This window comes from Bos taurus, chromosome 6, assembly GCF_002263795.3.
Source record: "Bos taurus isolate L1 Dominette 01449 registration number 42190680 breed Hereford chromosome 6, ARS-UCD2.0, whole genome shotgun sequence".
In the NCBI taxonomy this organism is placed as follows: domain Eukaryota; kingdom Metazoa; phylum Chordata; class Mammalia; order Artiodactyla; family Bovidae; genus Bos; species Bos taurus.
The window spans coordinates 99573386-99596693 of NC_037333.1; the positions used below are offsets into that span (position 1 = coordinate 99573386).

General features: G+C 39.1%; 1 protein-coding gene across 1 annotated transcript in view; it reads right to left on the reverse strand.

Moving 5' to 3' along the window:
• Positions 1 to 23308, reverse strand: part of WDFY3 (WD repeat and FYVE domain containing 3) — a 306558-nt gene that overhangs the window by 67979 nt on the left and 215271 nt on the right. The window contains exons 31-39 of the mRNA XM_015471703.3: positions 23174 to 23294; positions 22623 to 22840; positions 18283 to 18518; positions 17002 to 17136; positions 14204 to 14383; positions 12347 to 12580; positions 3815 to 3914; positions 2176 to 2336; positions 904 to 1133 (exon numbers count right to left, since the gene is read on the reverse strand). Coding sequence (XP_015327189.2) covers positions 904 to 1133; positions 2176 to 2336; positions 3815 to 3914; positions 12347 to 12580; positions 14204 to 14383; positions 17002 to 17136; positions 18283 to 18518; positions 22623 to 22840; positions 23174 to 23294 — 1615 coding nt within the window. The remainder of the gene's footprint in view (positions 1 to 903; positions 1134 to 2175; positions 2337 to 3814; positions 3915 to 12346; positions 12581 to 14203; positions 14384 to 17001; positions 17137 to 18282; positions 18519 to 22622; positions 22841 to 23173; positions 23295 to 23308) is intronic.

Genomic DNA, 23308 nt, shown 5'->3' on the forward strand with positions numbered 1-23308 from the left:
CATTTTTAAGGAGTGATATCACAAATCCACTGGACTAAATGTAATTAAATTAAATTACAGCATTAAGATGAACATATTATTTCAGATGCTTTTTGATGACTCTTACAATTTTTACCTAAAAATTGCCAAAAGTTCACTTATGAACATTTTCCTCGTATGTCTGTGCTCCCTCTCCCATCTCTATGTCACCACTCTGTGCTCCAGCAGCAGTGGAATACGCGCAGTTTCCTATGCACCGTATTCTTTTTCCCTCTGGGAAATCACGCAGGTGAACGCTTTCTTCTGATACCACTTTTCCTCGTTCTCTTGGGACAGTAACTTCCTCCTCAACCAGGTTCACGCTGTAACTCAGCAGGTGTCTCTCCCAGGCAGAGGCCACCTGGCACATGCTTTCTCCCTGAGCACCGCGCTTCTAGCAGAGCACTTAGCACATCTGACTGGCCGTGCTTAGTTACTGGTCCTCCCTCCTAGACTGCGAGCTCCAAGACCTGCCACAGGATCTGACTTACTCATATTTCTTCCCAGTCCCTAACTCAGTGCCTGGCCCCCAGAAGACACCAAAGAAATATCCGTCAAAACAATCAATGGAAAAACACTAATTTTATCCATATTGCATTTATTTACTGCACTCCTATCCTTTTACTCCTCTTCACCTCTGACAGCATGTATCTAAATTACTTTAAAGTAAACAATCTTTTTAAAAGTATATGTGACACATGATGAACAAAAAGAAAAAGGAAATTAAAGCAAAAAAAAATCATTATCTCATTGCAAAAATTCAATACTTGTTTTTTACCTTCTCATGAAATTTTAAGTAAAACTGAGATTACAGAGAAAAGAAATGTTATCATCAAAGAAGTATTAATAAAATAAAGACCAGTTTAAACTGAACCTAAAAGTTACCTCCCAACATGCAGGTTAATGAGGCAGTGAGCCAGACAGCTGATGAATTCTTGGTCGTGGTTTCCGGGGCCCAGGATCAAGTTCCTGTTGACAGTCAGGACCCTGAGAGAGTCAAGAAGGGCTACTTGCTGCGGGACGGTTTTGTGCGCCCGGGAGAACTGGTACAGGATAGTCCTGTTGAGGCAGTGATAGACTGCATCCAGTGACAACCCCTGGGATCTTCTCTTTGACTAGAGAAATGAGAGACACTTTACTTAGTAAAATGGAAAAAAACAAAAACGAACCCCAAAACCCTGCTTAGCATTCACACATGAACATTTATTAGATTTACTGTGTACCAGACGCCATGCTAAGTACTGGGGTGCCGAGTTATTAACAAAAAAATACAAAGCACTTGCTATTACTAGGTTCTGAGCCCAAGAGACACATAAATGTGATGTCAGGAGATGAGTGCTATGTGTAAATAGACCTCCTGGTGAGGAGAGCTGCCAGCCTTCCTGGGAGTGAAGCAGCCTCCCTGAGAACACGAAGAAGTGCCAGCCAGATAGCATCTCCTACCCACAAGTTCTGGCAGGGTGATCGGCATCTACTCAAAATTACACACAAAAATGACCTAAAACATTAGTAAAAACTTTGTCTGATGTTCTACTTTCATCTTACTTGAGAACTTTTCTCTGACTTACATACAAGTTTATTCTTAAATTCTCAGGTGACATGAAAGAACCTCTGCACCACATGCCAACAACACATGACAAGGGTCTTTCCTACGTGCTACATAGTGTTGAATGAGATTTGTCGCTTGTGCCAAACCAGGCAAAGGCACCCCAGACAGGCAGTAAAATGACATTTTCAAAGAAACAGGGCTCCAATGGACTTTGTGCAGATTCAACTGCAAGAAGAGAATACTCCTTTAACAGCAAATCTTCATGTTCTGTAAGCCTTTCATCATACTATAAAGATCTATCAAATCCTGTTAACATAAGGTCTTTAAACCAAAGGCAAGTTATTCAGCTATGAGTGTAGCAAAGAGTGATATCAGCGGGGAAGACAGTGAGAAGCCCATAGCTGGAGAGAAAGAGGATGCCAGGCCAGGAGGTAACGGGGAATGGTTATGATACAAAGGTTTTATTCACTTTTAATAAGCTGAGCTTCACATTAAATGTCAACATTCATTATCTTATTAGTTACAATTATTTCCAACAATTTTGACACCCGAGGAAAGTTTCTCAATAGGAAAACATGTACTCTACAGCTAATATGACAATGGATTACCTGTGCAATTAGTTGAATTATAAAATCTATAAGAAGTTTAGATTCTTTGTTGAACATGCCTTGCCAAAGCTTGTCCACCACACGTTGTGTGAAATAAAACACATTGTTCACCAATACCTGGTAGCTTCCTCCACTGGTGATAGGAAGAGATGCATCTTCTCCTAAATTCCAACAGGAAAAAAAAATGTCTAAGAAAATGCATATCAACCAGCCCGAGACCAGACCCTTAAACAAGTCAGGCGAAGGAAAAATGAGTACATCTACTATAATCAGAAATAAGACTCCTAACTTTATGGACCACTTGAAGGAAAATGATGTTCATGGCCAGAAGTCATGATAAATGTTGAAAGAGATACTTTCTGCAGGATAAAAATGTTATGGATGCAGACTGTGAACTTTCTGTCTTGTGACAGTCTGTGATAAGAAAACAGTTCTTCAACTTAAAGTCAGTGATAGATGGTCCCCCTTTGAGAGAAAAATTGTCAGTTTATTAGCTGTAAATTGATACTGTGTAACTAATAAAGGATAAAGGAAACCACTAAACTTTCTCTTTTTGAATATACCTTTAAGCACAACGAAGTAATTTTGGCGGAAGAGAGATCCAGAGGAATTACGAATAGCCAAGGGGTACCTTTCGCCCCCTCCAGGATCCTTATCAGCACTGTTTCACTTCCATAGCTGCCCCAGGGTCTTGAGTGTGCCTGCTGTGTACATACTGCCTCAAGGCTAATCCTCCTGGCTCCGCCTCCAATGGAGCCAGGAGAATTAAGCCCCTCCTTTCTAGAAATTTGGAGTTTTTACTGATTGCAATTATTATTCCTGCCTAACTCTAAATTACTACATGATGCAAAACTTTTCATTGTGTGTCTTCATGTAGTAAAACTGATACTATATAAAGAACATTGATAGCAGTTTTATTTCTAATTGTCTCCAGCTAAAAACTACTGAATGTCCATCAACAACAAATTGGATAAATTTATATATTCATATAAAAGGACATTACACAAAAATGAATGGACTCCTGCCACATGCAACTATGTGGATAAATCTCATGAACACAGTATTGAGTGTAAAAAGCCAGACTAAAGAGAATACATGTTGTGTGATCCTGTGTGGATAAGGTTCAAGGACAGGTGAAATGAATCTGCTGTTTTAGAAGTTGAGGCAGTGACTCAGAGACTAGTAATTGGGTCAAGGAGAGGGGAGTTTCTGCGGGTGCTGGTAGCGCATTTCTATCATTTGTTCTTACAGAGGCATGTTGTCTGGGTGGTCATTCACAGAGTGCTACATTTTATAATTTGCTTGTTTGTAACTATACTACAGTAAGTTAATTTTTTAAAGTATTAGGTAATTTATAAAAATAGAGCCTGTTCACATAATATGGTTTTAAAAACACTTTTTTTCTCTTTCCTTGTCCCCTTCCTGCCACCTCTGAATGTACGAAAGTGGACAAGCAGCTTAAGTAGTCCCTGTTGCTGATCATTAAGGCCAGGTTCAAAGGAAAATACCAATATGATGGGAAAATGCACAGGAAAGAAGGAAAAAGATGAAGTTAAAACAGTGGTATACTTGGAGTTTAAATAAAGAAGGGAAGTGATTACCAGTATTTTTGAACAAAGTGAAGATAACATAATATTACCCAGTAAAACATCAGCTGCAAGCAAATGATCCATCACACTATCCAAAATGTAAGTCTGAAATTCTTTTTGCTGCGTTCTTGTCGATCTCTCAGGAGAAGCCTAAGTAATAAATTTTAGAATTAGAAACAGAACCAATTCAATGAAGGTAAGGCTCAACCATAGTTACACTACCATAGTCATATTTAAAAAAGCCCCTACTGGTAAGTATTAAAATATGTCATGAGGGATGGTATGTATGTGTATACTCTATTTTTCTGATCATAGATTAAAAAAAAATTGAACAGGCATATTGTCTTCTGAATCCATTCCTCCAAAAACAGTATTCTCAACATTTTGAGTATTTAATAAAATTTTCATATTTATTATTATAACTCACTTTCAAAAGAAATCAGGCAGTTTTTAATGATATACAGGTAAAATAAATCATAAGGCCATGTAAACAAACACAAAAGCTCAGGAATCTAGTAACTAAGAAGGTGAAGTCAATGGGGACAGGAGTATTTATATAAAAAATTAATTAAGCACACAATTTCGCTTAGAGCTTCCTAGGGTCAAGAAGGAGGAGAAAAAAAGATTTACAAAGCTTTTTAATATCTATAAAATATTTTTTTAAAAAACCACACTAGCCAGCAAGGATGTTTTCCTAGATGGTTCTGAAAAGAATGTTCTCTGTGGGTTTTTTTATAAAGCGGACAATGAACAACTCAATAGGTAATACCTTTGATAATGGTTTTATATAGTACAAAGATGATTTTTAAAATTATTGTGAATAAAAGCTTAGGGCATGAAGCTAAACTATAGTTCTCTGATGGCATTTCTCTAGGTAGTTAGGGTGATACAATCCAGGTGCATAACTTTCAGGACTCTAACCCGAGAGGTGGCAAAGCTCGGGGAACACAGGGATGAAAGGTAGGAGAGATCCTTTTGTTATTCTCTCAAATGTCAGTCCTGGTAGCTGGCTTTGGGCAGGAGGTAGATATTGAACCATTCAATAAAGTGACATGAAGTTGTTTCTTAAAAGGAGATCTGGATTTGTAGTTATAAGCAGAGGCGTGATGCTTTGCCAATGAAATTAAAGAATCTATTTCTTCTTGCACAGACTGGTCTGGGACTATGTTTATAACCATGACACGAAAGTGGGCTACAGAACACTGTTTTGCTTTATGTATTTAAAATTAAAATATGCTCTATTGGGGGAAAAAACCCGTTTCTTTCTATTCTGATTTTCAAAGTGATTCTAATAAAGGTTTTTTTAAAAAAGTAGTTAAAATCGGAATTCTATATTCAGATCAAAGATATTATTCTAAGGATTCAAAAACCAACCAAAGTTTTAACAAATGTTTCTCTGTTTTTGTGGTAAAACACATTTATCCAGTTTTAAAATAACAAAATATGGGCCAAGTAACAGTTAAAAGAATATTAGTGCTTAGGAGTTTGGTTTGGCAAGAGAGTAATCTGGGAAAAAGCGAAGGTCATGTCATGTTGTTTTTAATCTTAATCCATTTTCCTGTGCAGCTGAACAGACAGCAGGCGAGCTGGGGCCAAGGCCAGCCCATTCCTCAGGCTGAGAGGCCTTGAAGACTCGACCCCTGCCGAGGGAAGGGGAAGTAAAGACACTGAAGTGATAAGCAGAAAATGAGTCTATGAGGACTATCTTTTAATCAGATTAGAGGCCATTCACAGCAGGATTTTAATACCCCTGAAGTCAGCAATACTTATTCAGGATTATAATCAACTCAATGTGGCTAATGAGAAAGTAAGAGTGAGTAGAGTTTATATAGCCTTAATTAACAAGAGAAAGTTTTGGAGTCTGTAAAACAGGGAACATAGTACAAAGAGAAGTAGCTTGATCTGTCAACAGTATTTATTTTTACTTCATTAAAAAGTATTCTATAAGGATTTAAGGCTGGTTCAGTTACCACTAGGGCTTTCCAGGTGGCGCTAAGTGGAAGAGAATCCACCTGCAAATGCAGGGGACATAAGAGACACAGGTTCCATCCCCGGGTCTGAAGGAGGATCTGACCCTGGAGGAAGAAATGCTAACCCACTCCAGGATTCTTGCCTGGAAAATTCCATGGACAGAGGAGCTTGGCGGGCTACAGTCCATGGGCCACAAAGAACTGAACACAGGTGAGCAACTGAGAACAATCACCAAAAGGTATTTAATTGTCTGCTCACTGAAGCTGTGTCATGAGTGATCATGACCCAGAATCAACTCTGTTCTTGGCTCTAACCTCCAAGCTCGAACTGAGGCTCATAGCAGCCTAACTTTGAAAGGACTTAAGACTTTGTGAGTGCATGCATAGTTCTCTCCATTTTTTTTTAAACAATTCACTGAACACAATTATGTGCCAGACACTGCTTAGTTTTATGTACCTTATCTCATTCTGCAAAATAACCTTTTGAAGTAGATACTATCATCTCCACTTTTGAGATGAGGTAACTGAGGCTTAGAGTGGTTAAGTCAGTTGCTCAAGTCAAAACTAGGTTTCAAAGCTCAGTTTTTTTGATGCCAAAGTTCACTGCTTTACTTGCCCTACTCTTCCAGCCCTACTGAAAATTTCCAAATTGAAGTTAACAGATGTACAACAAGAGCAGCTCTGCTATGATCTGTCGTGGTTTTCCAGATAAGCCTGGTTGGCTCACCAGACAACCAGGATGAGCTCAGTGCAGAACAAAGGGAGGATAAGCACTGTGGTCTGCTCTGGCCTCTGGCTGTCAGATCTATCTTCCCAGAGGAAACACAAAGCCAGCCAATAACATCTGTCTTCAAAGAATCAAAGCCCCCTTTCTGAGGCCTGGGGATGCCAGGCATAATCTTCCTGGACACAGGCTAGACAGCCCACGTGCATCTATGGCCCACGGCTGAGAGCACTGTGGCTTGGGGAGGAAGGCCTTGAGTGTTCCGTACTGTCTCTGTAATGGGCTGGAGCCATCAGAGGAGCCTGAGCTTTGTCATCCTGACTGCAGTGTTCCTCTTCACTGGCTTCTCTTCTCTCAGGTATTTGATAACAGTGCCTGCCCACTTTTCCACTTTGCAGGGGATGGGGTTGGGGTGGGGCTTGTTTACTGCTCTGCAGTCACATGCCTTTCACTCTGATGTGAACGGGGAGGGCTTTAAGAAGATGGCAGGAGCAGAAAGCAGTGAACTCCGCTTCACTCTCTTTCTTTCTTTTAGGTCTGTATGGGTACTTCATGACTGTTCTCAGGTACTTTCCTTCCATGGCCACATGCAACAAATTCCTGTGGCCCTCCATGAGACCTGGTGGTTCAGACAATAAAGAATCTGTCTGCAATGCCCAAGGCTCGAGTTTGATCCCTGGATGAGAAAGATCCCTTGGAGGAGAGCATGGCAATGCACTCCATATTCTTGCCCGGAGAATTCCATGAATAGAGGAGCCTGGCAGGCTACAGTCCATGGGGTTGCAAAAGAGTTGAACTCGACTGAGCAACTCACACTTCCACTTTCTCCACGAGATGCCTGGTGGTGACAGCAGAGGACACTGGGGAAGACGAGCCAGGGAAGAGCAGCTGGAGGCCCAGGTACAAGACAACACAGGCCACTTGGTTTCTGAGTAAGTCTTAAGTGCCAGGCGCTGTGTTATGAATCTTAAACGGATCATCTTATTTAATTGTCACTATGATCCTCAGAGACAGATTCTATTTTTATACTATTCTTTATGTGTGTTCCAACAAAACTTTATTTATAAAGGCAGGCTAGATTTGACCCACGGGATACAGCTTGCAGATTAGGAAGTGCTTCCTAAATGTTAACATGTACACAAATCACCTGGGAATCTCGTATGTTATTTTAAAGGTGGGCAAACTAGAAGGGATGAAGAGAACTGAGCTGAGTCAAGGTTACACAGCTAAAAGCAGCATGTTTAATTTCTCAAAATAGTTTTGCTGGGTGATTTACCTATTATTTATTTAACTCTCACAGCAATCACCTGGGGGAGATAGTATATAATATCATTCTTCAGAGAGTGAATTTGGCTTGGTGAGATTAAAATGTTTATATAATAAACATCAGGGCCAGAATTCAAACTGGGCTTTGCTACACCACCACACTGCCTCCCTTGTATTTGACCTGACTCACACTGTGGCCAGTCTAGATAAATGCAGATCTTTTATTTGCTAAAGGAGATAATGTCACACGTTCTTTTGTAGATGTAGTGAAATAAGCAGATACTCTTGTGATAAAATCCCAAATAATCTTAAGACTGAAAATAGCCTGGCATGAGCATATCAGACTGAAAATCAGTTGGTTCAAACCGCTTCTTCCATGAAGGTAAATGGCAACGGTGTAGTATAATTCTCTTCTTGAACTTCTTCAGAGATAAAGACTTCACAATCATAACATTAAAAATCATATGACTGTAATTTTATTTTTTCACACTATAGGAAAACAGGGAGTGCAATATCCTTTTCACCAACTATTTTTTTTGTGTGTGTTCTGTGTGTGTTAGATTTGAGGCATAAATTTTAAGAAGTATAATTTTTTCTCTGTAAAGGTCTTATGCCTTTTTTAAAAGAAAAAATTTATTTATTTGGCTGCGTCAGGTCTTAGTTGTGGCATACGGGATCTAGTTCTACGTATGACCAAGTCAAACCTTGGTCCCCTGCATTAGGAATACAGAATTTTGGCCACTAGACCACCAGGGAAGTCCCTAAAAGCATGTATTTTAAAAGCAAATGTATATATCTTTTATTAGATAGTATTGTATCTTGTTTGGGAAAGGCCAGGGATGTAGTTGTAGTTAAATGATTCAAAATTACTTAAAGAACAAATCAAGACACTGAGCTAATTTTGTGAGAGATAAAAGGACACATGAAACTTGGCCCCTAACTTTAAGGAGCTAATGATCGATTTGGGAAATTCAACCTTGACACTCTCTGGTTCTTCCTAAAACATCATCCTACCACCCATGACACCCTAATGCAATCAGATACAATTCCACTATAGGGCAAATTAGTGACCGCAATAACGAGAATGTTACTTCGAAGTTAATACATGTCATATCAAGCTTTCCTCACTGAAAAATACAGAAAAACTAAAATAAGAGACAATTACATAATTTATCAACTGATAGTTAGCTATTAGGATTCCTACAAGACTGACACACAGAGAACATCATGAGAAAGGCTGGCCTGGATGAAGCACAAGCTGGAATCAAGATTGCAGGGAGAAATATCAATAACCTCAGATATGCAGATGACACCACCCTTATGGCAGAAAGAGAAGAAGAACTCAAGAGCCTCTTGAGGAAAGTAAAAGAGAGTGAAAAAGTTGGCTTAAAGCTCAACATTCAGAAAACTAAGATCATGGCATCCGGTCCTATCACTTCATGGCAAATAGATGGGGAACAGTGGAAACAGTGTCAGACTTTATTTTTCTGGGCTCCAAAATCACTGCAGATGGTGACTGCAGCCATGAAATTAAAAGATGCTTACTCCTTGGAAGGAAAGTTATGACCAATCTAGACAGCATATTAAAAAGCAGAGACATTACTTTGCCATCAAAGGTCCATCTAGTCAAGGCTATGGTTTTTCCAGTAGTCATGTATGGATGTGAATTGGACTATCAAGAAAGCTGAGCGCTGAAGAATTGAGGCTTTTGAACTGTGGTGTTGGAGAAGACTCTTGAGAGTCCCTTGGACTGCAAGGAGATCCAACCAGTCCATCCTAAAGGAAATCAGTCCTGAATATTCATTTGAAGGGCTGACGCTGAAGCTGAAGCTCCAATACTTTGGCCACTTGATGCAAAGAGCTGACTCACTTGAAAAGACCCTGATGTTGGGAAAGATTGAGGGCAGGAGGAGACGGGGACGACAGAGGATGAGATGACTGGATGGCATCACTGACTCAATGGACATGAGTTTGGGTAGGCCCTGGGAGTTGGTGATGGACAGGGAGGCCTGGTGTGCGGCAGTTCATGAGGTTACAAAAAGTTGGACATGACTGAACTGAACTGACAAGACTGATAGTGTTATTACTGGATATACACACTTACCCCATTTCCTCTGCTGCTAAGCTGCTAAGTCACTTCAGTCGTGTCCGACTCTGTGCGACCCCATAGATGGCAGCCCACCAGGCTCCCCCGTCCCTGGGATTCTCCAGGCCAGAACACTGGAGTGGGTTGCCATTTCCTTCTCCAATGCATGAAAGTGAAAAGTGAAAGTGAAGTCGCTCAGTCGTGTCCGACTCTTAGCAACCCCATGGACTGTAGCACACCAGGTTCCTCCGCCCATGGGATTTTCCAGGCAAGAGTACTGGAGTGGGGTGCCATTGCCTTCTCCGATTTCGTCTACATATATGTATTTTATTTTTGGCTCAGTTATGCTTTCTTATACCTCTTCTGAACTTTATTCTGTTATTTCATGATAAACATTTTATTTTGCATAAAATGCTTCACATTCTTACCTCAGGGACTAAAATACTAGCCATCTCTTTTCTTATTTTTAGTTTCCAAAGAGGACAAGGTCTACCAGGCATGCTTGTCCACATGAATTATTGATGAAATCAATTATTTTCCTGCCAATATTAAACACTGTGGTCCTGGTTAAAATGCTTAGCATGACTGTTATCTAAATTATACTAGTGATTTCTTTAAATAGATCAAGCTGAGATATTTCTACATGAATAAGATACAACATCTGCTGGAGTTTTAAGGTTTCAAATAAAAAATTAACTGTTTTCTCTTCACCACTAGAGGGAGAAGAAAAGTGCAGGGTCAGTTGTCCAACAATTGTCAGCAGCATGCAGGAAGTTTTTCAGAGAGAAAAGCAGTTAGTCTTTTGCACTGAAATCTTTCACGAAACACTATTTTCAGAGCCCTTGCATGTACTGCTTGACCATGTTTAATATGCACTGGCCAAAAGAATGAATGAATAAGCAACTAATTGTATCTTAGATTACCTTCTGTGATTTTTAAATTTCTCCTTGAGAAACATTTGGTTTTCAGGGATGGTCAACTTCTAGAGCCAGCAGTGTGGCCACTTAGGGTTTGTTTTCTGAAACATCAGCTAGTTCTTATCAAGAGAATGAACAAGTGCAAGGACTAAATGTTTGTGTCCCCTCCCCTCAAATTCGTAAGTTATGCCCTAACTCTCAATATGATGATATTATAAGGTAGGGCTTTCTGGAGGTAATTAGGTTTAGATGAGCCATGATGCATGCATGATTAGTTGCTAAGTCATGTCTGACTCTTTGCGAGCCCATGGACTGTAGCCCTCCAGGCTCCTCTGTCCATGGGGATTCTCCAGGCAAAAATACTGGAGTGGGTTGCCATTTCCTTCTCCACGGGATCTTCAGAGTCAGGGAGTGAACCCATGTCTCCTGTATCTCTTGCATTGGCAGGCAGATTCTTTACCACTGAACCACCTGGGAAGCCCTGAGAAGCCCCCCAGGAAGCTCTGGGAAGGCCATGAGGGTGGATCCCCCCATGAGGGGACTCAAACCCTTATAAGAAGATGAAGAACCACCTGAGCTCTTCCTCTGCCCTGTGAGAGCAGGGCAGCCGTCGATCAGCCAGGAAGAGGGCCCTCACCATGACCTGACCAAGCTGGTGGCAGCCTTATGTCAGACTTCTCAGTCACCAGAACTGTGAGAAATAACTGCCTGCCATTGAAGCCACCCAGTTTTGGGTAGTTTGTTATAGCAGCCTGAGCTTAGATACCAAGCAACCTACACATTTTCTGCCTTGAGGAAAAATTTAAAAAGTGCATATTGAGCACCATGTTTTAAGCCCCATAGGACACTAAAAGCAGTAATACCGGAAGTGATACATAAGACAGACTGAAGTAGGGAGTTAACAAGCTGAGGAGACGATGCTGCTGTATGAGACTAGGGGGGAAGCAGCTGGAACACTAGGGTCCCTGGGCCAAACTCAGCCTATGTGAGTTCTTGTATATAAAGTTTTATTGGAATACAGCTATGCTCACTCATTTATGTATTGCCTGTGGCTGCTTTTCTAACTGCAATGGTAGGTTAAGTAATTGTTAGACACTGTACAGCCCATAAATCTAAAAATATTTGCTATTTTGCCCCTCACAGGAAAAGTTTGTCAATTCCTGGTCTAGGGAAAGGGCAATAAAGGGCTGGATGAAGGACATGCAGGGACTTAGCTGGCAGTGCAGTGGTTAAGACTTCACCTTCCATCGGAGAGGGTGCGGGTTCAATCCCTGGTCAGGGAGCTAAGACCCCACATGTCTTCCAATCAAAAACCCAAAACATAAAACAGAAGCAAAACTGTTATAAATTCAGTAAGACTTTAAAAATTGTCCACATTAAAAAAAATCTTTAAGAAAAAAAGGACATGCCAAGGGGAACAGAAAGAAGAGAAACAAACCGATAGTATATACATTAGCACACTTGGGATTAAAAAATTCCCATAGCCCATGATATGTTCTGCCTTTACAACCCAGAGGAATTAGAAATCTGAAAGGTATTTGGCATAAAACTTGCTTGGCTATTAATGCCCTCACTATAAAAACAATTTAAGAGGTGTACATGCATCTCTTTGTCTTTACCTCCAACAAAAGATCAATCAGTGGAGTCTGCTTGCTGGCAGGTGTAAGACAGAGGTTGTCTATTATTAAGACCCGCATGAAGTCAAAAACAAATTTCTTAGCTGGGTGATTAGTCAGGTATGTCTTGACGCCCACGTTGCAGTACTCTGATTGGCTTCTGTTCATCCCTGTGTCTGCTGCAAAGGCTTTAAATTCTTCAGCTGGAGATCCAACTTCATCATCGAGATCAGTCACCTAATAAAATCGAGAGGAAACGTACCCTAGTCGCATTCAAATTCATTTGGTATTTTTACTTCCATATTTCCTAAAAACCAAACTGTAGCACCAACAGCATTTTGCTTCAACATTAACCTCCTACGAAGCTATTAAACACATCACATAGTTCACTTGGCTTTACTCAGATACTCCTATCAGGGAGGTAATCGGGCACCATAGATCATGATTACTCAACACACATTCTTTCTAATATCAAGCTACTGACTGGCTGCTAACCATATAACTGCTTTATGCTGAATTTTTATCTCTACTGTGGATAACTGCCCTTGAAATAAATTAAATAATAAAATGAGAAGGACTATTTTATGTGCACATTATAAAACATACCTACTGAGAAGCCAAGTGTTACAGAATTTCAGATAAAGATCTGGCATACTAATGATTGAACCCAAGGGCTGATCTATTTTTTAGGTTAAAAAAACAAGCAAATAAATGAAACAAAACAACAACAAAACTAGTACCAATTTTGAGTCAACAGAAAAAGAAAGGTCAAGAAGACAGATTATAAGATGCTGACAAGGAAAAAACACTGCGCTATTACTAAAATCCTGTTGTTACCAAAAGTGTGGATTTTAAAGTTATAAACAAGCCACAGTATTAAGGTCATGTGCTACACTTGTCTTTCTCCTAAAACTTCCCACAATTTTTAGCATGAGTATTTATTTCATCTTTTTACATGAAGAAGAAATTAGTATGAGGAAGTACTTTATTCCAGGGTCTAGAGTAAGTAGGAGAAAAAGGAGGAAACATGAAATCCTGAAGTCCCATGGATGAATAACTGTCTTTTGGGTGTGTTTTAAAGGACAAAAGAAGTATCTATATGATACACGCATTAGCCGCTCTGTAAGTCCTACTCTGCGGTATCAATGACTGTAGTCCACTGTAGCCTGCCAGGCTCTTCTGTCTATGGGATTCTCCAGGCAAGAATACTGGACTGGGTTGCCATTTCCTTCTCCAGGGGATCTTCCCGACCCAGAGATAGAACCTAGGTCTTCTGCATTGCAGGCAGATTCTTTACTGTCTGAGCCACCAGGGAAGCCCATATGATATATGAGTAGTCTAATAACTTTCTACTAAGTTAGTGCAAAATATGAAAAATAACAGTTGAACAAAATGGAAAAAGTTGAATAGAAAGGACAGGCATGCATTTCATTTCTTATAAACACAACCAAATCTGTAATTAGTGTGTAAAGACTAAATCCAGGAGATTTATAAATAAATAAAGTGGAAATAAATTTGGTCCTATTAGAGCTCTGTAATCTGAGTTCACAACACTACAGCTATTGTCACATATAATAAGAAATAGATCAACAGCTACACGAAGAGGAAAGTCACTCATGAGAGACTTACAAGAATATGGTAAATAACAACAGGAAGTAGTGTTCACTGCTGAAATTTTAGGGGAAGCAGAAGAAGGATGTGTCTGGAGACAGACACTAGATAATGATACAAGAGGTGGAGCAGAAAGTTACAAAACTATAACTTAGTCAGAAGCTTAAAAGATTGGCCAAAAAGAAAAAAATCTGCTAACGATTAGAGCAGACTAATTCCAATTTTGACCTTTTCCTCCCTTTTTCCTACCATTTCTGAATAAGGGCGGATGTTGAAGGGGAAGACCGTGGCTGCAAGTGCACACAGGAAATCAGGGTTCATCCACATGGAGGCCAGGTCCGGGACATTGTGATACAAGTATCTGAAGAACTGCATCAGGGTCACAGGATACTCCCGGAGCCAAGACCCCTCTTCTTCTGATTGCCAAGGCTGCCAGGGGATAGGAGAGGAGACAACACGTTAGCGTCACTGACATTGCTACAAGTTACTCACTACTCTTCTAAAACTTGATATACCGATGGTCCAGAACTCTCATAAACCAAACAGGGGTAAACACACAGGCCAACAAATCGGGAAATAAGCTAAAACAAAGGCAACACCCCTAGAAACTGAGAGGATGTTTTTCCATTCACTGGGGTACTCACACTGGGCTTCTCTGATAGCTCAGATGGTAAAGAATCTGCCTGCAATGCAGGAGACCAGGGTTCAATCCCTGGGTTGGAAGATCCCCTGGAGAAGGGAATGGCAACCCACTCCAGTATGCATGCCTGGAGAATCCGATGGACAGAAGAGCTTGGCGGGCTACAGTCCATGGGGTCGCAAAGAGTCAGACACAAGTGAGTGACTAACACTGGACTGGGGTACTCACAGCTCAGTAACCGAAGTCAATGGTTTTGATTATTCAGCGCTATCAATATGAATGTGGTGGGTGCCAACAGTGGCTGTATTACCATCAAAGTTGCCCCATCCTCCATCGTGCCACAGAGTAAGGAGTAAGATGAAATGGGGAAGTTACTTTACCCTTTGAGTCTCACACTGTCATATAAAAAATGAGAACAGTGTTCTTAACCATTATGCAACTGTGATACTGTGATTTATATTAAGAAATACATATTTAATCTTTGTCCCATTTCAGGCACAGAGATCCTCAAACTCTTGGCATTTCCTAAGTGATAAGAGTCATAAATGTGTCTTTTTGTTCAAGATGGTGGTGGTGGTTTAGCAGCCATTCTCTCATTTCTCAAGACCAGCATTCCATGTGGGGACAAACATGCAGGCTGATGTCTTGACTTGTGTTGTGTCCAACTGTTGTGACCCTAAGGACTGTAGCCTGCCAGGCTCCTCTGTCCATGGGATTTCCCAGGCCAGAATACTGGATTGGGGTGCCATTTTGTCCTCCATTTGTTCATTATAAGGAGCCCTTTTCAATCACGCTTGAATTTAGGTTGATGGGCTCTTGCCAGGGGAACCAACCATGTGATTGGAAGGTTGGAAATTAACCTAATCTGCTCCTCCACAGCCTACAGGGAAGAAGAGTTCAATCACCAGTGACCAATGACTTTAATTAATGTCTATGTAATGAAGCCTCCATAAAAAGGCAAAATTGATGGGTTTTAGAGAGCTTCCGGACTGGTGGACACATGGAGGTGCTGGGAGAAGAGCCAGTCGGAGAAGGCGTGGAGCTCCATTTCCCTCCCCACCTTGCCGTCTGCCTGTCTTCCAACTGGCTGTTCTGGAGTTACCTTTTGTAATAAACTGGTAATCTGGCAAGTAAAATGTTTTCCTTAGACACAGGAACCTGTGATTTACAACTAGTAAGTCAGAAGCACAGGTAACAACCTGGACTTCTGACTGGCATTTGAAGTGGGGCAGGATTGGTGGAGGCGGGGCAGGGGAGTATCTTACGAGACTGAGCCCTTAACCTGTGGAACTGGATGCTATATCCTGGCAGATAGTGTCAGAACTGAACTGAATGGTGGAACACCCAGCTACTGGGGCAAAATCGTCTATATACTTGGTGACCTGAAGTGTCAGAAGTAAAGCAGTGCTGTAGAAGACTGAGTAAAAGAGACACACAGGAGTTTTCTTTTCCTTAAAAGCATTACCACAATAACAATGATGATGATGCTACTAAAAAAAGGAAGAAGACTTTATATGAACAATGTTTATCTTCTGATACTTGCCCAGAGAGTCTTTTTTTTCAGCTTAGATTTTTATAATTGTTTATGAATAGAAACCAAATCCAGAATCCCAAAGCATTATAAATTAACACATTTAAGAGCAATGTTCTTTTCTTAGATTGCGTAAGAACAGTTTTGACTAAAATCAGATTTTTCAGGTACTTGTAATCCATGAGTCTAGTTAATAATTCCTCTTACAATGTGACCCTGAATTTTGTAAGAAAAAAAATTAAATCATTATTCACAGCATTCCTGTGAGAGATACGAACATAAATTTTGTCATTTACTCTTTCAGTGCTTCATATCTAAGTTAGAAATAACTAAAAGAGAAAATGAAAACACTAAGTAAAACTTGCACTGATAACATTTTGAGCCTGTAAATAGAAGTGATTTTAAAAGTTCAAGTAACATATTGTTGCAATTGCATGTAATACAGTATATTTATTATATAAATGTATACACTGAAATATGTGTTTTATAGCACTAACAGCATCAGTTAACACTTAATAAAGCTTGTATTCTATACCAGGTACACTTGGAAGCACTTTGTGTACATGTTAACTCATACATCCTCACAAGAGTCCTAAGAGGTAACTTTTATCCTCATTATCACTTCATACATAAGGAAACTGAGGCACATGAGCTTAGTATGTCTGGAGGATCAGAGTTGGGATGTTGAATCCAGCTCCTGAGTTCAGGATCTTAACAACTTCACGGTCTGTCCTTACACTAAATAAAACAGAGTGGGTGAGGTTCCAGAGACCACGTAGTAAATAAAGACTTAGATTACCAAAGGATTCCCCTACTTTTATAAAGGAGTCCCAGGCAGGAGGAATTACCGACATGTCAGAGTCTCTGGGGACTTACTGAATTCAGCATGCTTCGGAGCATGCCCAGTAACAAAAAAGCAGCTTCTGTGCACACATTGTGGATAGATGAGACCACGGTTCCACTGGAGGCAGGAACTCCAAAGATAAAGGTCCAGATGGAATCTAAATCAAACTGCAGAGGTGAAAGCAAATCAGGATTAGGTACTGTCAATTTTTCTCGGTAGAGACCCTCACAAGTTCTAATGTTCTAAAATTTCTTTGAAATTATTTTCTTTCAAAGTGAGCAATGAAGAAGAGATAGAGACTTAATGCTCTTCCCTCCTATGTTTTAAAACTCATTTTCACATTTACAAGACAAAGTGAATCTTATGTATCAGTGTCCTAGTTATCTATCTTAAAAACATCCTTTTCTTTTTTTTCTAAGGAAAATAATTAGCTAGGTGATGAAATTAAAGAATTAATGGCTTTAAGCAGGATCTATTCAAAAAGTACAGTGAACTTACTCCCCACACCCCACTCTCAGCAATGTTCTAATTCACTTTTAGATTACATATAGATGAAGATTTGACCAAATAAAAATCAGTTTGAGGAGATTCATTCATAGTAGTTTTATATAACACTTTGCCTATGGCGTCTGTAACCAAACTCTGCTTTGCTCATGCATCTGTAGCATGATTTAACGTAGGGTACAGACTCAGTGTTTTCATTTAAAAGGTTTTGTTGATTACTATGGCTGATTTGAATAGCACCTTGGGATTATTATGGAAGTGTAATTCAGTTTAAGACTAAATTCCTACATCTCTGCAGTGCTACAAACATAAGCTATATATAGATATCCACATAATCTTAAGATTAGAAAATCAGGTAAAGCCTTACTGTTTTCCTAATATGGACATTACCTATCATTAAGAATTCAGAAACACTTTTCTAATCAGAATTTGCACTAAAAATCCTTTCATATCTACCCAATTAATTTGTGGAATGCACATTACTTCGTTTTTAATTCTACAGAAATTAATTATATTTCTAGATAAAATCACATTACTCGAATTCTTTTGATCATCATTAAAATACCATCCAAAATCTTCCCATGTATATAATCACACAGAATAATCATAAAGAGAAAAAGAACAACAGGAACACAGAACTTCTTTTTGGGAAAATTTTCTACAGTATTTTCAGATTTCTATGACCCCAGTCAAATCCCAAATGTGAGATAGGGATGGAACCAGTTGGTTTTTACTGTGATGAACTCAACACCCTACAGTGACTTTTTGGCAAATGTAATTACACTTACACCCGACTAGGTAATTCCTACCTGGCAACCCTGCTTACATCGGCTGCTGACGACAGGCACACTGACCTGCAGGTTCTCAGGCAGCTCACTAACGGGCTGCTGCAGAAACAATGCCATGAGGAGGAAATAGAGAGCAGGGACATTAGTGTGTTTAGGAAGGAATGACTGAAGCACCGGAAAGCCAGGAAAGTGACAAGCATCCCGGTTAATCTCCCTGACAGTTGATCGTCCGCCAGCACTCCTGCCCACATTGAATCCTAAGAGGAAATACAACGAGAAGGATGAAATTAGTCATTGATTACCATGTTACATTTACACAGAAAGGAGTATGTCAGAGTATGTGACATTTCCATCTTGGACATTCATATTAATATAAGCAATTAACTACTCGACTTTGGAATTAATCTTCCAGTCAGAAGTTTTACTTTACTTTCTCTTTGACTTTGGGAAGCCTGTCTATTAGGATAGGACTTCCCTGGTGGCTCAGATAGCAAAGAATCTGCCTGCAATGCAGGAGACCCAGATTCCATCCCTGGGTCGAGAAGTTCCCCTTGAGAAGGGAATGGCTACCCACTCCAGTATTCTGGCCCGGAGAATCCCATGGACAGAGGAGCCTGGTGGGCTACAGTCCATGGTGTCACAAAGAGTTAGGTCTTAAAACATAGTTGAGGCAGTCAGATACAAGAGGTAAGATAAATTCTACTCATTAAAAGAATGACATCCAGGGACTCGGTTAAGACTCTGTGCTTCAAATGCAGGGGGAATGGGCTCAATCCCTGGTTGTGGAAGTTAAGATCCCACCTGCCGGTGGCGGGTGGGGGAGGGGGGGTGGGGGGGCAGGGCATGACCAAAGAATTAAAAAAAAAAGAAGAAAACACCGACCAAGAACGACCTCCAAAGAGCTCTAACATTCCTAAGAAGAAAGTAATATTTAAAAAGTAGCCAGATTGTAGGATACTACTAAAAATGTAACTTAAAAATATGATAGCCATAATAGAGTTAATATATTTCATTTGTCCTGAATATTATAAACTAATTAGCCTTAAATGACCTACAAATTTAGAGATAGGACAAAATAAATATACAAAGTAATCTTTCCTTGCATGATCTGTAACTCTGCAGGAAAGTTTTCTGGCCAAGGGACAGCAAATCCGAGCCCACTGTGACTGTGGGTATCTGGACATCCAAAGTGTGTTCTAGAAGCACACCTCTGCCAGGAGATAACTACTTATCTGTGTGGTGTATAGCACCAGCCTTTCCATCAATCCTGCTTCCTCTGTTACATAGGTAATTTGGGGAAATAATTAGTTCTCTCACCAACCCCATACCTAGTACACTGCTCAGTACAGAAGGAATATTGGCCAGAGGTTCAATGGAAAATTTTTGCAAATAGCAACCAAAGAAGAAAGACTGACTTTTACTCTGAAGCAATTTTTATTTCAATGAATATCCACATTTTCCCCCAAATTCTTTTTTCTAAGACAAAGTAGCACATACTTGCTACTATTTAAAATAATGAAAGAGAAATTTGTGTCTGGGTGGCTTTTTAAAGAGTCCAAATAAATTGCTCAGTGTGATATTAATTAATCCTCTGGAGTATATGTTCTTCTAATTAACAAAAATTGGACAGCAATTTACCAAACTCTTCATATATTGTCTCATTTCTTAAACATGAGCATGTGAGTAAGAAATTGCTATTATCCTTTAATAAAATGTGGTAAGTATGCAATTTGTTTGAAGTCACAAAGTTAATGAGGGGTGGCACTAGGACCTGTGGCCCAATGGAGCCTGTGAAGTCGCATGGTCTCCCTTGCGTGTGTGTGTTAAGTCGCTTCAGTCGTGTCTGACTCTTTGCGATCCTATGGACTGTAGCCCACCAGGCTCCCCTGTCCCTGGAGCTCTTCAGGCAAGAATACCGGAGTTGGAGTAGGTTGCCATGCCCTCCTCCAGGGATCTTCCTGACCCATAGATCAAACCCAAGTCTCTTACGTCTCCTGCATTGGCAGGCGGGTTCTTTACCACTAGTGCCACCTGGGAAGCCCTGGTCTCCCTTGGTCCTCTTAATAACATCACCACGTTCCTAAAAAACCAGCTGCATAAGGAACACTGGGTGATATTCATTTGTAGTAAATTCTAAATGAACAAAGTGGTATTTTATACATTAAATAGGAAAATAAATTTTGATCAAACTATAGGTCCTAAATGAAAAGCAATGCTAGCATTTATTTTCCTTTCCAAATTTTCACACTCTATTTCTACCGATAACTGATCTTAAGGAATATCTAATATGTTTTTAACAACTGAGCATTAATTTAGATTTAAGCTATAGCTGATGTAGCTGGAGTTGGTGATGGACAGGGAAGCCTGGTGCGCTGCAGTCCATGGGGTTGCAAAGAGTCAGACATCACTGAGCGACTGAACTGAACTGAAGCTACAGCTATGTATGGAAGGTATTTTTATAAAGAAAAAATTGATGAAAACTAATGTGAGTAAAACATTCAAAACATACTGTTCATCAGCTCAAAGAGAAATAGAATCCATTGAGATGATATATCAATATATAGAGATAAATTTCTGTATATGTACACAAGTATCTATGTATATATCAGATAGATATTCAGAGAAAATGATATTAAATTGAATTGAGTTTAAATGAAACTTAAATACCTAGATTCCTCTTTTAGAACCAAAGTAGCATACATAATGTACAGGCAGGTGCCAAGGAAGGACAAATAAGTTCTTAAACATGAAGTTTGGTTGGTCAGATCCTGATATTACTGAAGTGGTGCAGGACAGAAAAAAAACCCACAGAATTGACAGAAGAAAGATACCCAGAAATATTACTCCATGACTCAGGGACCTTATGTATTTAGCAGTCTTACTTCCCTAATTAGAGAGGAATTAATTCTTAATTTATACTCATTAGGTTTTCCTATAAAATATAACTTATATACCATAAAATACATATACTTGTGTCTGGAATCATGACGGTAAATGACATGACATATGTTAAAGAATTTTGCAAACCACAAAGTGCTACGTGAAACCTGGGTGTTGTTTTGGCTTTCAATGAGAAGCAGTGTTGTCAATCAGCATTAAAAACTCCCACAGAATTCTACAGAACTCACACTGAATTATGCCTTTTGTTGTTTATTCTCTTAGTAGCTACTAGCTACCATTAAGGTCAATAAGCTACATTTCTTGCGACAAAACTGTTGATAAAAGTCTCTATAATGATAATACTAAAAAATATTTAAAGGAGCTCATTTTCTTGAGAAATCATTTCACAGTGAATTTCTGAATTTCTTTCCTTATCACTTACAAAATTCCTTCAGACATTTTTCACATGTGAAATAACAATAAAAACAATCCTTTGGTGTAAGCTCTTTCTTCCTACCATTTGTTTTAACATTGGACAGCACATGTTACACCGAGGTATTGATACTTTTACATTTTTTTCTTAACAGACAAATTACATATTAAAATCTGGTCCCTAATTTTTCCATCTGACGAGGAGAGGGTAAATAGTTACTCTTAGTGCTTAGTGCAGAATACAATTATATGATTTCAAATTGTAATGTCATAAACATAATCTTAAAATACCCTACAAACTGAATGACCATAATTTTCAATAAAAACATTATATTAAATATGCATTTTCCAAAATAAGATCATTAACATGAATAGGAATGTATATATTAGTTCACATGAATCTAATATAGGAAACCATAATTTTCTATTATTATTTAAATGCTCAGTTCAATGCTGTAAACAGCATAGAGTCAGTGAGCAGAGAATAAGGAGCTTTGGCTGACACTCTGATGAGCTTAAATCTTGAGTGGTAATATAACATAACTATTACAACCATGGGCTTTGGATGAATGACTTGGACTCAGATTCTGACACTTCTTAGCTGACAAGTGACATTACCCCTATGCCTTGACTTTCTCATCTGTAAAATGGGTATGATGGTATTTATATCTCATAGGGTTACTGTAAAGATAAGTTACAGTGAAAATGAAAAGTGTAACTGGCAAGGAATAAGCATACAAATTATTGATTACTAGTATTAATTTCATTCTAATAATTTGTAAATTATTTACTTATAGGTCAGAAAGGAAACTATAAACAAAAGAAATCATAAGAAATTTACTTGAGTTTTCACATCTTGATATCCTGTCTCTGACTTCAGTTTGACTTGCAATTAAAAAAAATTTTTTTAATTTTATGCTTTTCATTCTGTCATTAAAGTTCTTGACTCTTAATGGTTGTTAGATAAATCAAACAGTATAAGCTTACCTAAAATTTAAACATACAACACAAAGCTCATTTCAAAGCAGCCGACTATAAAAGTCCCATACCTAATACAGTTCCGATCTTATTCGTTAAGACAGAATCTGTCTGCTCCAGCCAGCCTCCACCACTGAGTCCCTCCTTGAACTTGATGAGAATAGACTGATTACTCAGTAGGACAACAAGAATCCTCATGGCTGCTGTGACTGTGGTAGAATGCAAGTGTTCTTCCATAAACATCATAATCCAGTCAAAGCCCAGCGTCCTGACCAGCTCTTCACAAGCTCTATTCAGACAGATGGATTAAACAAAACATTAATTTCAAGGATTGGGATTTCAAATTAAAAAGAAAACTAAGACCAGCTTTTGTTCTTGAGATACTATGAATTTCAGGGTTTTAAAAAGAAATCTATTAAAAGTTAGCAGCAAACAAGATGTATGTATACTTATAGTTAATTCATGCAGCTGTATAGCACAAACCAACATGACACTGTAAAGCAATTACACTCCAATTAAAAAATAAATTAAAAACAAGTCAAAGGCAAATCTTTCTTTTGTCTATAATGAATTAACTAGTAAAATCAACTATTACCACCAAATCTCAAAAGATTTTACTTACTGCAAATTAATGCTTGTCTTTTCTTTAGATGTGTAAACCAGTTTTAGTAAGATATCCAGAAGTCTGTTCCTCAAAAGTATAAGATTAGCAGATACAAGACCTCCAAACTCTTCTTCAGTTCCTGCAATGAAAAGA